Below are 14,269 nucleotides of genomic sequence, written 5' to 3' on the forward strand. Positions count from 1 at the left end.
GTGTTAGCTTTGCCAGTAGCTACAGCCATCAGAAACAGCAATAAGCCAGAATAAACCATTTTGCCTGTGTAATCATCTACACCCTGATCTCCTTGCATCTCTGCTGGCTACCTAATCCTTTGCTGCACATGGGCCTTGCAGAAAACCATTTTCTGCAGGAGAGAACAAGCTCACAGGGTTACCTATGGGTGGATCCTCACAGATCAATTGGTGTTTCTTAATGAAGTTAATCTGAATAACCTGAGCATTCATCATATTTTCTTAAGTATAGGATCAGAGGATCATGCATCCAGTGCTCTTTCACCTCTGATTCTCCCACTCCACCTAGACTGGAGTGCTGCATCAAGGTCTGGGGCTCTCAGCACAAGAAAGATGGACCTGTCCATCTTGGAATGAGTCCATAGGAAGCCACTAAGTTGATCACAGGGCTCAAAACCTTTTTCTATGAAGAAAGGCTGAGGCTGTTCAGCCTGGAGGAGAAGCAGCACTGGGATGACATTATAGTACCTTCCAGTACCTAGAGGGGGCCTGGATGGGGCTCTAAGTAATCTGCTCTAGTGGAAGGTGTCCTGGCCCATTCCAGTGGAGTTTGGAGCTAAATGATCTTTAAGGTCCCTTCCAACCCAAACCATCCTATGATTCTACTATTCTTATCACTGCCCAGCTGGGCACAGTACCTTAGAACTGGTAAAAGAGGCTTAAAGCAATGATACATATATGTTTCTTTTCACATGTCCCAAACACATTGAAAAATTAATTTTTCTGAAGGTCAGAGATGGGATTGGTATCTTTGTAAACAGAAATAAATTTGGTGCTATATTGACCCATTGTGCTGAATGTACCTGAAGTGGAGGGAGTTGCTGCCAGCATAGAAGTTGTTTCAAGAGCTTGGAAATGACCCTGGGAGGTTATAAATCTGGAAAGACTTTCTGTGTCAAACCTAAGAAAAATCATAAAGGTTTAGTTCCTCCTTTTTAAAAATTAAGAACCTGTCCTCCTTGAGCCTGAAATTTGTTTCTGTTGGAAACAGGCTGGGTGTGATGAACGCTGCATGAACACTGCATGAATTTTGGGTCACCCCAAACTGCAGGACAGTCCTGCTTGTGCAGGATTACAAACATGGAAGCTGCAAGGGGGCATGGCTCTTCTATGGCAGGGAGCTACTCAGGGGAGCTGAGATCACTGGAGTAGGTTTCATTTTGGAAACCTTTTGATTAAGACTCAAAGGCAAACCAACAAAAAGGCTCCTCCTTCTCAGGCAGGGAGAAAAGTTTGTAGTAATTATCTTGTAGAGAGGTTTGATTGTAATAGACCCTTAGGAAACCTGTGAAACTTAGTAACTGGATTCTACCCATCTTAAAAGACTCGAAGAAATGGCTGATTTGCAGGAAAGAAAGTCAGATGAGTGAAAAAATGCTACCAGCTGGGATTAGAACAGAGAAGCCATGGAACAGGATTGGTTATCAAATCCCCTTTGCTGGAAGTTTCTAAAAACAGAGGAAGTGGTCGGTGAGTGTAAGGGGAACTGATAGAACTTTGGTGTGGAAACAATTACCAAGGAGCCTCCCAGCCACACCTGTGAATGGCACTACTGCTCAGGGGTGATGCTGGCAGCACTGCAGTGGAGAGGCAAGGAATTCAGAGGAGAGACAAGGTGAGACAGCCAGATGGCCATGGCAGGAGCCATGCCCTGTGTGGTCCTTCACCTCTGTGACTGGACTGAGGAATCCCAGCTATGGGACACCAGCCCCAGCAGCCTTGCCTGTCCCTAATCCTGCTGCTCACCTCCTGAAGCACAAGTGTTCGTGGCTCCTATTAATTTCTCTTTTTGTGTCTTAGAGGTTGTTACAAATGTTGATCAAAGTTTCCTTCTTTGAGTTAATGATCTGAAAAATCAAAAAACATGCCAAGTTTGGAATTAGTGTGGGAGTAACTCAATGACTAAAAAAAAGTTTGGTGAGTTGACCTTCATGTATTATAGTACACTGTTATTTTGTGATCTACATTTAGATTTTTTCCACTTAAATCACTGTGCATTCACAAATTCCAATAAACATTTTGAAACACTCTATAAATACAATTCATTCTTGTCTTGTAAATGTCTCTGAACTACACCCGTCACCAGGAAAGTGGTTTCCCTAGCAACTAATATAAAAACTAGGGGGGGGAAAACAGCTAAGACTGAACCTATCTGATGAACATGTGATACATCCCATTCTGAGTTACTGTGAAGTTTTTATTGCCACTTGTTTTGTAATACTGTCCTCCCAGACAATGGGGCCCCATACATTGTACATGACATCCCTCAGCTCTTTCTTGCAGAGGTGGCAGCAGGGCTCTGTGTCAGTGCCTGTCTCTGCAGAGGAGGTTGGTGGTCCCTGAAACCCGGTTCAGAGAGCAGCAGAGGCCAGTCATGCAGCAAAGCCATCAGATGTCAGTAATGGGAAAACATAAAGGAATCTTTGCCAAAGGTGTCTGAGCTATTAAGTTCAGGCAAGAAAATTCCTATTTGGCACTTTAGTTTTTTAAACAAATGTAGAGAACTGATGTGTCCTGCTGAAATACAGTTTATGGTAGTGGTCAGCAAAGGGGATGATGTATGGAATGGATGCTGAAGGGTTCTTTACAGTCTGCAATGAAAGAAATGAAAAGTGCCTGGAAAAAGCAGCAAGGCACCTTGAATATATTCATACATGAAAGTGGGTCCAGCCCTGCAGACAAGAATTTAGGGCAGTTGGTATATTGGACACGATCTGGCAATGTGCATATGCAGCTCAGAAGCCCAAACATATCCTGGGCTGCTTCAAAAGAAATGTGGCCACAGGTGGAGGAGGAGGATTCTCCCCACCTACTCCATGCTCCTGAGATCCCATATGAAGTCCTCATCCAGCTTTATACAACACATGTCCAAGGCTGGTGCAGTGCAGGGACTTAGGTCTGAAGAGGGACTGCTTGAAGAAGCTGGAAGAATGCAGAAGGTTGCACATGATAGTTGTGGTCCTTGAGATCATCCATCCACACCTTCCACAGTCCCACAGGCTTGAACAAGCTGTGTATCGAGGAGGGTTGAAATACTACCAAACCAGAATGGCAGCAAGGCACTCTGTAAGAGGAGCTGATAGCTTTTATTAGATCCATGAAACAGTGGTGGGAAATAAGACTGTTCAATAAAAAGGAACAAAGACAAGCCTTCAGGTATGAAAGCCCCTTCTGGGGCCTGAAAGAGGAGCTAAAGTGAGACCTGTTGTGGTAGCACTTTGACATCTGTGTTGCCACAGGAGTGGAGAATTGGACCCATTGCCAAAGGAGGATCGAGCAGGGACATTTGAACTCAGTCACCATAATGGGTACAGGTTAAGAAACATGTCGTTGTTGCAGTAGTTGAGACAGACTTGGTGCCCTCCCCCACCCCTGTGCCCTTCGCTTCCCCGTGGAGGCAGCGGGAGCTGTGGGTGAGGCCGTGCCCCCCTCGCCATGGGGCAGGGCCCTGCCTGAGGTGCGGCGGGGGGTGGCACACAGGGGCAGCCGCCGCCGTAGGCCAGCAGGGATTCCGTCCCACAGGGTCCATCTCCCAAAGGGCCCACGTCAGAGCTGAAGGGGCCATGGCCACCCTCTGCCATGGGCAGGACGTGCTGGGTGCTGAGGTGGGTGCACTGCTGGGGAGAAGGGGCTGTGCTGGGCACGGCAGGGACACTGCTCAGCCTCTGGGCTCTGGGAGTGCTTTGGCTCCAGGTGGGTGTCTCTCTGGAGGCCCCATCCTCCCCAGCTCTCCTCGGGAATGGAAGCTGCCCAGAGGAGCTGCTCAGCGTTGGCTCCTGGGAGCTTTTGCTTAAATGTCCCCTGAAATTAGCAGGTGGCATGTGAGCATCCGGGTTGGAAAGAAGCAAAGGCAAAGGCTCCTGTGCCGGCACTGCACCTGTCAGAGACTTGGGAAAGCAAAGCATGGGTTAGTAAAACAAGGTGTGCTGTAGCACCTCTCCTCTCTGAGCTGCTTACAAAGGCACTCAACTAACACGATGGTTGGGTTTGATGGCCTTAGATGTCTCTTCCAACCTTGACCATCCTGTGGTTTTGTGAACACAGGTAACAAAGCAGAGGGCACAGCAGAGCCTCTCCCACCACAGTGGGTGTGCCCATGGGCTGTGGGGGCAAACTGAACAGCTCCCAGCTCTTGGCTCTGCTTTTGTTTCACCAGTTTTTGCCCAAAGCCTGTTTTACACTGAAAGTGTTGTTTAGACCTTTGGGTCCACTGCCAGCATATACTGAAGAAGGACCTACAAATGAAATTATGCTAATATATTTGACACCACAGATTTCTTTTTCTGTGCAGATTGGAAAAGCTAAGTATGATTTTTTTTATCCTGATTGTTCTGAAGTGATCTTTTCACTACAAAAATATTCTTCAGCTTTACTAGACCCTATTTCTAACAAATAAATTTTCCTATCTTTACATTTTTTTTACCCCACAAACAGAAATTTCATTCAGGTAGGGATCAGCACACAATAATTATTCTTCTGGGTCTTCTGTTCTGGATATTTCACAACTTCTTTAATTGCTCCAATTATTGGATTATAATTATGCAAACTTTAATTCCTTTCAGAACATTCATTTCTAATGAGTGCTTGGAGGTCTGTCTTCTTTATAATTTTGCTTTTTCATCCATTTAATTATAGTGGTTTTGCAGACTGCTGGAGCAGCAAAGTGCCTTTCAGTTGTTCTCCACTCACCATGAGAAAAAATTCCAACAATCTGGTGTAGGACCCAGCCCACCTGCAGCTACAGACCTGCCACAGATGCCATAGAGAGACCATCCTATAAATCACTTGCTCTATTTTGGGCTCATACCTTTTTCTGAAGTTCTCCTCCCTGATTTCTTGTGAGCACATTAAAACTGACTCTTTTCAGAATACGTTTTCCAGATTGAACACATTAAAACTGAATCTTTTCAGATTATATTTTTGCAGATTGAGCAACATAGGTTCTGTGTGGCAAATCAGACTCCTGAGTTAGTTGTACCACAGCTAGTTTGGCAAAACATGAATATGATGGGTTATTCCCAAGGAAAACCTGCTGGAGAGCCATGAACTGGAAAACCAACAAGGATAAATGGTTTAGGTCTGACTGTACAGAGTCAGAACAGCTGAAAAGCAGGCTCTACTATTATACATTTGTGACATCTTTAGTCTGTTTCTAATCACACACAATTGAAAGTGAAAGCCTCAGGAAGATGTTTGAGGAAGGGAAAGATGAAGGCATGTCTACAGGAAACTTGACCTAAGCAAGTAGGCTGACCAGTAGGCTCAGCTATAAAAGAAAGAAAGCCACATGGCTCAGTCATATTTCCTAGGTGGAAACTATTTCAGTGTTCATGGAGACAGAACTAAACCAGTGATAGGAAAAGCATGGTTTTTGTATTTGTTAGACAATTAGACAGATTAGCTGGTTTTTCGTATGCTTTTGTTCCCAGGCACTTGTGTCAAAAGGTTCTGGGTTTTAGTGTCCTCCTGAGTATTTCCAGTAGAAATAGCTGCAGCTTCTACATTCACATTCTATTCAAATGGGTTTAACTTCCTGTGTGCATATTTTATCTGCTTCTTGGGTTCCCAGATCCCCTTGTCCACTCAAGAAATCTGTCCCCACCCAGAGCAATCATCTCCTCTGTCTGTGGCTGAAAGGGCATGGATTACTATCTCTAATACCAGGCTGGGGGAATGCACCCCCCCAACATATCAAAACACACACTGCATGTGAATACTGGTGATGACAACTGAGTTTAACACAGCCTTTGCAGGAAAGTCACTGGGATTCCCTCCATCAGTCATGCACCAGTCCCAAGGATCTCTGGAGATGCTTTCACAAATGTTTCCACACCCATCAGAGTAGATGTTCTAACATCAATGCTTCACAAAGTCCTTCAAAGCACTCTTCTGCCTTCAAACCAGGCAAACCAGGTACAGGTTATGCACCTTCCCCCTTTCTCGCTGAAACTCAAGGGGAACAAGCAGAGGTGGAGCATGCCTTCACCTTTCTCAGTAGTGCCAAGAAATAGGACAAGAGGCAATGGGCAGAAACTTATGCACAGGAAGCTCCACATGAATGGTGATGAAACTTAGCTTGCCCTGCAGCCCTGCTTTGTTTACCAGTGTAGATGCAATCTCCAGATGCCACCAGGTGCAAATTTCCTCTGGAGAGGAGCTGCTGGCAGTGGATGACAGCACTAAGGAGAGCAGGATGCTCAGGACAGCCCTGGTCCTTCTTGGCCTGATCATGGGAGAATGTGGAGGTGTAAAGCCTGCTCCCACCCAGACCCAAAGCCCAGATAGCCTCCACCATGCCTTGAACCACAGGTTGCTTGACCAAAATTTCATTGACCAATAGCAAGAGTTACCTCAATCTCCTGGATTCTTTTTAGTCTTAGAGAAGATGAAGAAAAAGCTGTCTTTGCTTTTTGAATTGATCTTCTTGCTTCTGCTTCTAGTTTTGTTTCTGGACGTGGGTGGTCGTGAGCTCCTTTGCACTTTAGAACGTAATTATGGTACATTAAAGGTAGAAGCAATCTTGTTAATAATCTTAAGGGAACAGAATTTATACCACAGGCCAAAATCACATATTGTGGCCTAATTTAATGCTCTGTATTTAATAGGATTTAGTTACTGTAAGCTCAAATAATAAGCATATCCCAGATGAAGTGGGATGGGTAGGGTAGAAATCTTTTGAAATAATAAAATCAGTGCACCACATTTATCAGTTCCCCCAACAGAGCCCCAGCTGAACTCCCTGCAGTCACTTTAATTCTTCTTACAGTTTAGACATATTTACCTGAACATTAATTTTCATTAGCTTCCACAGAGAATTAATTTTATTTAGCCTGCACATAAGTGAAAGAGTGGAAAGCAGGCAAGTGGTAATGTTACTAAACGGGACTACAGCTTCCAGAAATAGTGCCCATTATTTAAACACTTGCATACACTGTGTTCCAGATATAAGTTATATATAATACATAGATGGCATTTTCCATAGACAGTCCCTTGGGTACAACCATCTCCTCTTCCAAGATTCCCTCATGATTATGCGTAGTGCCTTGGATAAGGAGAAGACATAATATGGTATTTCTGAGGATTTGCTGGTTCCTATGTACCTGAGGCAAAACACTTCAAAATCAACAAGTTTTCACAGAAGCCTAAATAAAAAATACACTGTGCTGTAAAATCATAGTAGCATGGGCTAATTTAGGCTGGAAGGGCCCTCTAGCTCAACCTCCTGCACAGGCAGGACTAACTTCAGAGTTAGATCAGGTTGCTTAGGACCTTGTGAAATTTTTTTCTCCTTACAGTCATTTGACTTTGTCATATTCAATAACCCCTATATGTTGGAACAAAAAAAATTTGCAAAATAAAACTTAAAATACCAGTCTTTAAAATTAACGTGCATAATGTTAAGTAATTTTATACCAACCTGGAAAAATATGAATTGGCCTTCATGCCTCCAGAAGTTGGTAACTGGGTAACCACCATGGCCTCGGCAGGAAAGGAGCTGGAGTGGTCCATTGCAGTTTGGACAGCATTTCCCTGGAGCAAGGGCAGGGGGAAGCACTTTCTATACAACACCAGTTAGATGAATCCCATGTGATACAATGGTTCATTGGTGGCAGATTGCCACTTCTGGTTTGGTGCTCAGAAATTACACTGAGAGAAACTATGTGAAAAACTTCCAAACATAAGCAAAAATCAATATAAACAAACTAATCATTGGAAGGGATTTTATTCTTTATTCTGTTCGTTATTAAATATAACCTTCAAAAATTATTTCTATTACAATATTATTACAATCTTATAATTTATTTTTAGTTTTTCTCTTGTCAGTGTTTGGAATGTCATATGTGTTTCTAGAGAACATTGTTCTGGCCTCAGTGAGCACCTGAATAATACCTTTCTTAGCTAAAATGTACATCAGATCCAGAAATCAGTATGTGCTAACTCTACTGAGCAATCACATTGTTTGGAATGGTCTTGTTAAAAATGTGTGTGCAGCTCATGTTCTCTGTTTGCATTGTCTGGCTCCAGTGACGTGACTGTGGGGCCTATTTTCCAGTCATCACAGTTTATGAGCAACTTCTTTCCTGCAAGACTTGCCTCCTGGGCCAGTGCAATAACGAAGCCAACACTCTGGTGGGCAGGAATAGCAGGGCAGTGCAGGAACTGCCTGCACTGTGCAGCTTTCTCAGTACCCTCACTAATGGGCCTGAGAAGGCTGGGAAACAATCCCTAACCAGCAAAAATAGAGATTTACAAATGTTTAGGGAAAAAAAAAGAAAATAAGCAGATGACTACACTCCAACAATAAGAAGTGTAAAATGCATTGTTCCAAATCAAGAGTTGCATTGGAATATAAAGAATGACAGAAGGAAGGCTGGGTAATCCAAAGGGTATCCTATACTTTGATTTCTCTGATGTGTTCACTTAAGAGCTGCCATACAATGAACTGCCATGTTTGTACTCACTCTGTTGTTTTTGCCTGGCTTTATCACATATTGCTGGTCTCAGGTAGATCTTCCTCCCATCCAAGGTAGAGCAGTTATTACCACAAACCACCACCCCAAGGCAGGACTTTTTCAAGATACGAGAGTTGTGGTTGTTGGTGTTTCTCATTGCCCAGCTGCTGTGGTGCCGCTGAGCATTTTTATCCTCTGAGCTATAGATATGTTTTACATAGGAATCTGGCCATTCTTGAAACCAGTCTGTCTGTCTCACATGCTGTGAAAACAGAAAAGCAAGCCACATTTTAGGCTGGGGAAGACAAAAGCTTGTGGAGGAGCTGAGCAGAGTTGGACCCCTGCTGGGTTTCCTGTAGCCTAGGTGACTCCAGCACCCCAGCAGGTGATGCTGGTTGTCAGGAGGGAGCAGTGGAGATAAGGCAGGAAAAACACAGATCTTTGTGGCTCCCCGCAGGCCCCAGAGCATTGGGAAGGCCTGGCCAGGAGCTTGTTCTCATTCACCCAACCAACCAACCTACCAACCAAAAAGAATAAAAAACCCAAAAAAACCACCCAGAAAAAACACCATGCCTCAAGGACAACAGAGTGAGGAGCAATAAAAATAAAACTGGGAAAAAAACTCCAAAGACCCAAATCAAATGTGATGTAATGTGATCAAACACCATCACAAATGTGATGTGATGTACACATCACATCAGTGTACTTCAGTGGGTACAGTCAATATAGTAAAATGCAGAAAGCTGTAAAGCATCTACCATACCTGATGATGATTTTGAGGGAAAAGTTCTTATAAGGGATACAAAAGCTTAGTAGAAATTTCCTTTGAATTGCTAATCCCAGAACTGAGAGCCATGACAGCAGTAAGAACATCAACCAAGAAGAGAAAAATTCCCATGCTCCCCTGGTAGCCACTGGATAGTGTAGGGAAGGGTGTCCATGATGCCTCTAGACTGAAGTGCAGGTGAAGATGACCTTGGGCTGAAGGGCAGGGAAGGGGATATTCTGGAACATGGAGGCTTTGAGCAAACAACACTGTTATAGTAGGGAGGAGGCTGGGATCCAGTAAGAAGGCAGGGCTGGGAGCTGAAAGGCAGAGCTGGATGCTGAAGCACTGCAGCTGGAGGAATCTGGCAGAAATACGCAGAGCTGAGGGACAGGGAGGTGACATTGGTGTGCAGGGTGTGTGGGCTTTCACTGGAGAGCATGGTTGAAACTTTTAGCTAAGAGAACTAGAAAAGGACAGAGGGAGGGGAAGATCACTCTTGTGTCTCCCAGCAAATCTCTGCAAACATGAAGCAAGGCTTCCCTAGGTGCTCGTGAAAAGACTTGCCTCCATCTGAGCTCTGGAGCTGGAGCCCAGTCTGCAACGAGACTGAACACCTACAGTAGCAAGGCAGTGGTGGGTGCTGTGCTCCCTTCTCAAAAACACTATCCAGGGCAAAAAGCAAATCCTCGACAGCTCTAATTAAGTGCCCACAGCAGGAGGCATCTTTTTTTCCTCTGCTTTCTCTGCACCTAATCCACCAGTGAAAACAATGCCTTTGCAACATTGCTATTTTTCATGCATCAACAGCTCTTTCAATAATACATTTAAGGAGAAATGCATGGAAATGTCAATATTTTCTCAATATTTTCTAGCAAAACTCCCCCATACCTCGAGGTGACAAAGAGAATAAAGGCAATGAGTCATAGATGACTGAGAAAGCATTTAAGATCAGTGGTGGAGATGACTGGTCAGAACTAAATAAATTTCTATGACACAGGCACGTACCTGGGGAAGTTTGATGTCATTGATATCCCAACTCGTCATTTCTCCATGTTGGGAAGCAGAGTCCTCCTGCTCCATAACAGAATCATCTGCACTTTTCAGCATTTTTGAATTCCTTCCCAAAGTCAGCAAGAAAGTTGCTCCTGGCTGCTTTTGAAGTTGCCTGGCTGTCAGCAGTCTCAAGCAGTTTACAACCAGGAAGCTGTTTCCTGAAGCTAAATGATAGAGAGGCTGCTCATTAAAGATAAAAATCAGTGTTCTTCTGCCAGAAAAACTTGTTCCATTAAAAGTTTTGCAAGCCAGCAAGGCAGTGGAAAATATAGCTTAGAGATAGCCTGTGATGTTACAGAGACATCATTAGCAGCGAGCAAATCGTGCTTGTGGCATCTGATTTGCTTGCTCAATCTCCTCTCATGCCAGGTTTATAGCCATGTAACTCTGCTCACAGGCTCTTCATACATCTGATCCAACCCTGGCTCTGTTCTCCCAGAGCCAAACTGACTGAACAGCTCAGCAGCTGTTGAGTGGTTTTTGAGTTGCTCCTTACCTGTTACATATTTCTCACTCTGCATGTGACAAAGGTGGCAAAAGAGGGGTCTGCTTTACCACTTCAGAAGAAATGGTGCTCCACCATTTCAAATATTGCTGGTATCTCTGAGAGCTTACCAGTTGCACCAGGGAAGTATAGAAAAGGAGGTTGGGCTTATCTGCATTTTCCTATTTCAATGGCAGACTGAAAAAAAAACCCCACCAAAGTATGTTTGTTAAAACCAACAGGTTTTCCCTGAAATTTTTTAAAGTATGTGGCTGCCCTACTATAAATTTCAGTACCAGCCAAGCTTAATAAAATATTGTGTTGGTTTTGTCTGGGGCAGAGTTAATTTTCTTCACAGTGGCTGATATAGGGCAGTTTTGGATTTGTTCTGAACACAGGGTTGATAATGTAGAGATGTTTTTGAGTTTGATCCTCAAGGATCCCATGCATGAAAAACTTTGTTTCCTTTGCTAAGGAGAGAAAAGGTGAATCAGTTCTCTCTTTCTGGAAACTGGGAAGTTTCTGTGTTTTCAGGAAGGTCACTATATTTATGCCAATTAAGGATTTATTAAAGACTACTGGGTAGTGAGAGAAGTAAAATCTACCTGATAGTCTAGTACACAGACTTTCAAAAGGATAATTTATTTCATTATTATTTCTGGCTCTGCATATATATATGACCCTCAGAAAGTGAATTGGCCTCTATGCCCTTAGTTTACTTATTTATAAAATACCTGTGATCTTACTTTCTCATGTTATATTATCACCTCTAAAGGAAGACTCTGGATTTTTGCAGAGCACTTGAGATGTTTGGCTGTGTGGTTCTCTGGCAGCATAGTCAGAGCACCATTGCCTCATGTTGTGGCTCAGATTGTGGGGAAAAAGAAGCAAAACATCCTCCATGGGAACAGACTCCCACAGAGGGGGCCTGGTAGTCAGCATTAAATTCAGAGATCTGAACTGAGGGCACTGTACTTGGAGGGCAACCAACAGGTTCAAATGAGATGTTAATACAGAGGAGAAGGGAACACAGTAATCAGAAATAAAAACCTCTGTAAGAAGCACTGGGTCTCCATGTATTTTCCTACTGTGCTACAATGAAAATGGAGATAGTAAGGTCAGGACAAACAAAATATAAGCTGCATTAGAAAACTGAGTTGAATTTGCTAAACAAATCACCCTTGACTACTGTGTGCTCTAAAACACGAATTGATTTGTTACACAATTCAAAATTATAGTCTCATTGCTTTTAAAATTACTTTTCTAAATGAGATGGCTTGGAAATTGATTTTTAATTTTCTTCATTAGAGAAAATGGAATATTTCTCCTTTATGCTATATTAATAGGGCTAAAACAATAATGAAATATTACCTTAAAGATTAACAAAAGACACAGATAATTTCATCATAATGCACACAAAAAATGAAGTTCAAGAGAATCATACATATTCAACTAGTTGCAGGCAAAGCCTTCCACTACTTATTTCTCTAGACTCTTGTGCTACAGCATTGCTACTAGTGTTGCTGTGATATGTCATGGAAGATGAACACAAGGGAAGACAAAGTCAAAAACATAGGAAAGGAATAATATTTGAAGTTCTGCTATTTAATTCTTATTTCTATATAACATCTGAGATGGGTTACAATACATTTAGAAAGATATTTAAGCCATATATTCTCTAACTTAACTAGCAAGGATTTGGAAAATTTCCTCTATCTTCCTTACAAGTACTTGGTGCTGACCATTTAGGAAAAGGATTATGAATTTTTAAAACAAATGATGTGTATTACCAATTTACATGAACCTATAGGTTAAATTAATTCCATATCATCTGTGAAATCTTATTTGGAAGGACAGTCTGGCAGACCATAAGCACAGATAGATTTCAGCAGCTCTTCAGCAACCATCTACAGCAAGAGACTGAGGACTGAAAAAGCCCTGGAGCTGTAAGAGGCCTCTTGCACTCAGGCTCCTGCTCTGGAGAGGGCTGTGCAAACCCTGCAGAGCAGCCCCCGAGGAAAGCAGCTGTGCCTGTCCAGCTGCCAGCTCTGCAGTCCTGCTGGCTGCCAGCAGGAACATGGGGATGTCACCTGTCACAGGGCAGTCTCCAGTCAGGCTCCTTCCTTGCATCGTTTCACCAGCACACAAAGAGGGTTCTTTAGTCAGTGCTTCCATCAGCCTTCCTTTTGCTCTTTGGTGTCATCTTTCAGTGATGACAACCTTTAAGTGACATCAGGTGCAGTCAGTGGAGCTTTACCTGGGCTGAGTTACCTGTCCCACCAACAGCCTATGTTGCACTATCTTCCATGGCTGCCTTTGTGCCTTGCCTCAAGTTCATGATTTTCTCTGACACTGCAAGTTTCACCCTGCTGTGGGAGCTCTCCTGCTTCACTGCTGCTGTTTGCCTTTGCAAGCTTCTCATCCCACTTCTATTACTGCAGAGCTTCATGGTGCTGCTCCACAGGAACCAAGGAATGTGCATATTTATATCAAGATGCTACTGATACTCCTTGAGGAATATTGCTCCAGACTGGCCTGACTTTTTTCTTTTTTCAAATACATTCTGTAAAGTTAAAAATAAAAACAAGTTTATCTTCCAGTTCAGCCTTTCTGTTTGATAACTGTGGCAGCAGGATGAAGCAATACAATTATCCCCAGATGTGGAGTATAAACTCACTGCAAATAGAGTCATTTAAAATGAGAAGACAGTTTCTGCCTGTGGAAAAATGCACTCACTGGGGATGCTGTGTATTTTCAATAAGGCAAGGAGACAAACTTTTGTTTTCAGATTGTCCTGACATATCCTCAAGTTGGCTGCCTCTATATTCAACATCATTTGAAATGCTTATGCTATCTTCACCATTCAGTATCCAAAAGTGGAAGCTTCTCCCCTGTGATCTGGGTCTTAGAAGGAAGATGGACGTATTTTGAGACAGAAATACTTTTAAATCCTTGGTTGATTTTGTTTATACTTTGTTTCTCTTTAATTCTTTTCTCAAAACTTATTTTAATGGCCCTTGAGATCTGTAACAGACGATGAGCTCATATTTTTGTTCAGTTACCATACTTCTGAATTCTGGACTGCTCTGGATAAAAAGTCAGTTGTAGGTGGTGTAGTTCTCCTGGCTTTGCTACTTAAGTCACATTCAGTGAACAATTTTTAAAAAATGCTTTTAAAAACAAGTTTTGGTTTCCTACCTTTTCCAAACATTCTCTTTCTAGAGCACTGTCTCAGGTGACATAGTCTGCAGGCTTCTCTGGTTGTGACATCATGTAACAGAGACATATCTACACCACAGATTGTAAACCAGACAGATTAGCACAGAGTTCATCTCAAAGCTCAAACATTGATTCATGTCTTGGCCTCCTTTTTCTTACATCACTCCTGCCCTCATGGGCTCAGGCTACTACTCAGGCACTCAGGGTGTCTCTGCCAGAGTGCTTGGGAGGTGCTGTGTGTTTCTGCCTGTA

The 14,269-nt window shown here is 43.0% G+C and overlaps 1 protein-coding gene across 1 annotated transcript; it reads right to left on the reverse strand.

Moving 5' to 3' along the window:
* Positions 1-3,335: 3,335 nt before the first annotated feature.
* GCM1 (glial cells missing transcription factor 1) lies at positions 3,336-10,368 on the reverse strand. Its single transcript, XM_071450765.1, has 6 exons — positions 10,267-10,368; positions 8,502-8,754; positions 7,457-7,569; positions 6,390-6,518; positions 3,684-3,926; positions 3,336-3,632 (listed from the first exon to the last, which is right to left on the reverse strand). Exons 1-6 carry the CDS (start codon positions 10,366-10,368, stop codon positions 3,336-3,338), a joined length of 1,137 nt encoding a protein of 378 aa, XP_071306866.1.
* Between the last annotated feature and the right edge of the window lie 3,901 nt (positions 10,369-14,269).

This window comes from Agelaius tricolor, unplaced genomic scaffold (assembly GCF_023055355.1).
Source record: "Agelaius tricolor isolate 1412-34295 unplaced genomic scaffold, bAgeTri1.0.p SCAF_1, whole genome shotgun sequence".
In the NCBI taxonomy this organism is placed as follows: Eukaryota; Metazoa; Chordata; class Aves; order Passeriformes; family Icteridae; genus Agelaius; species Agelaius tricolor.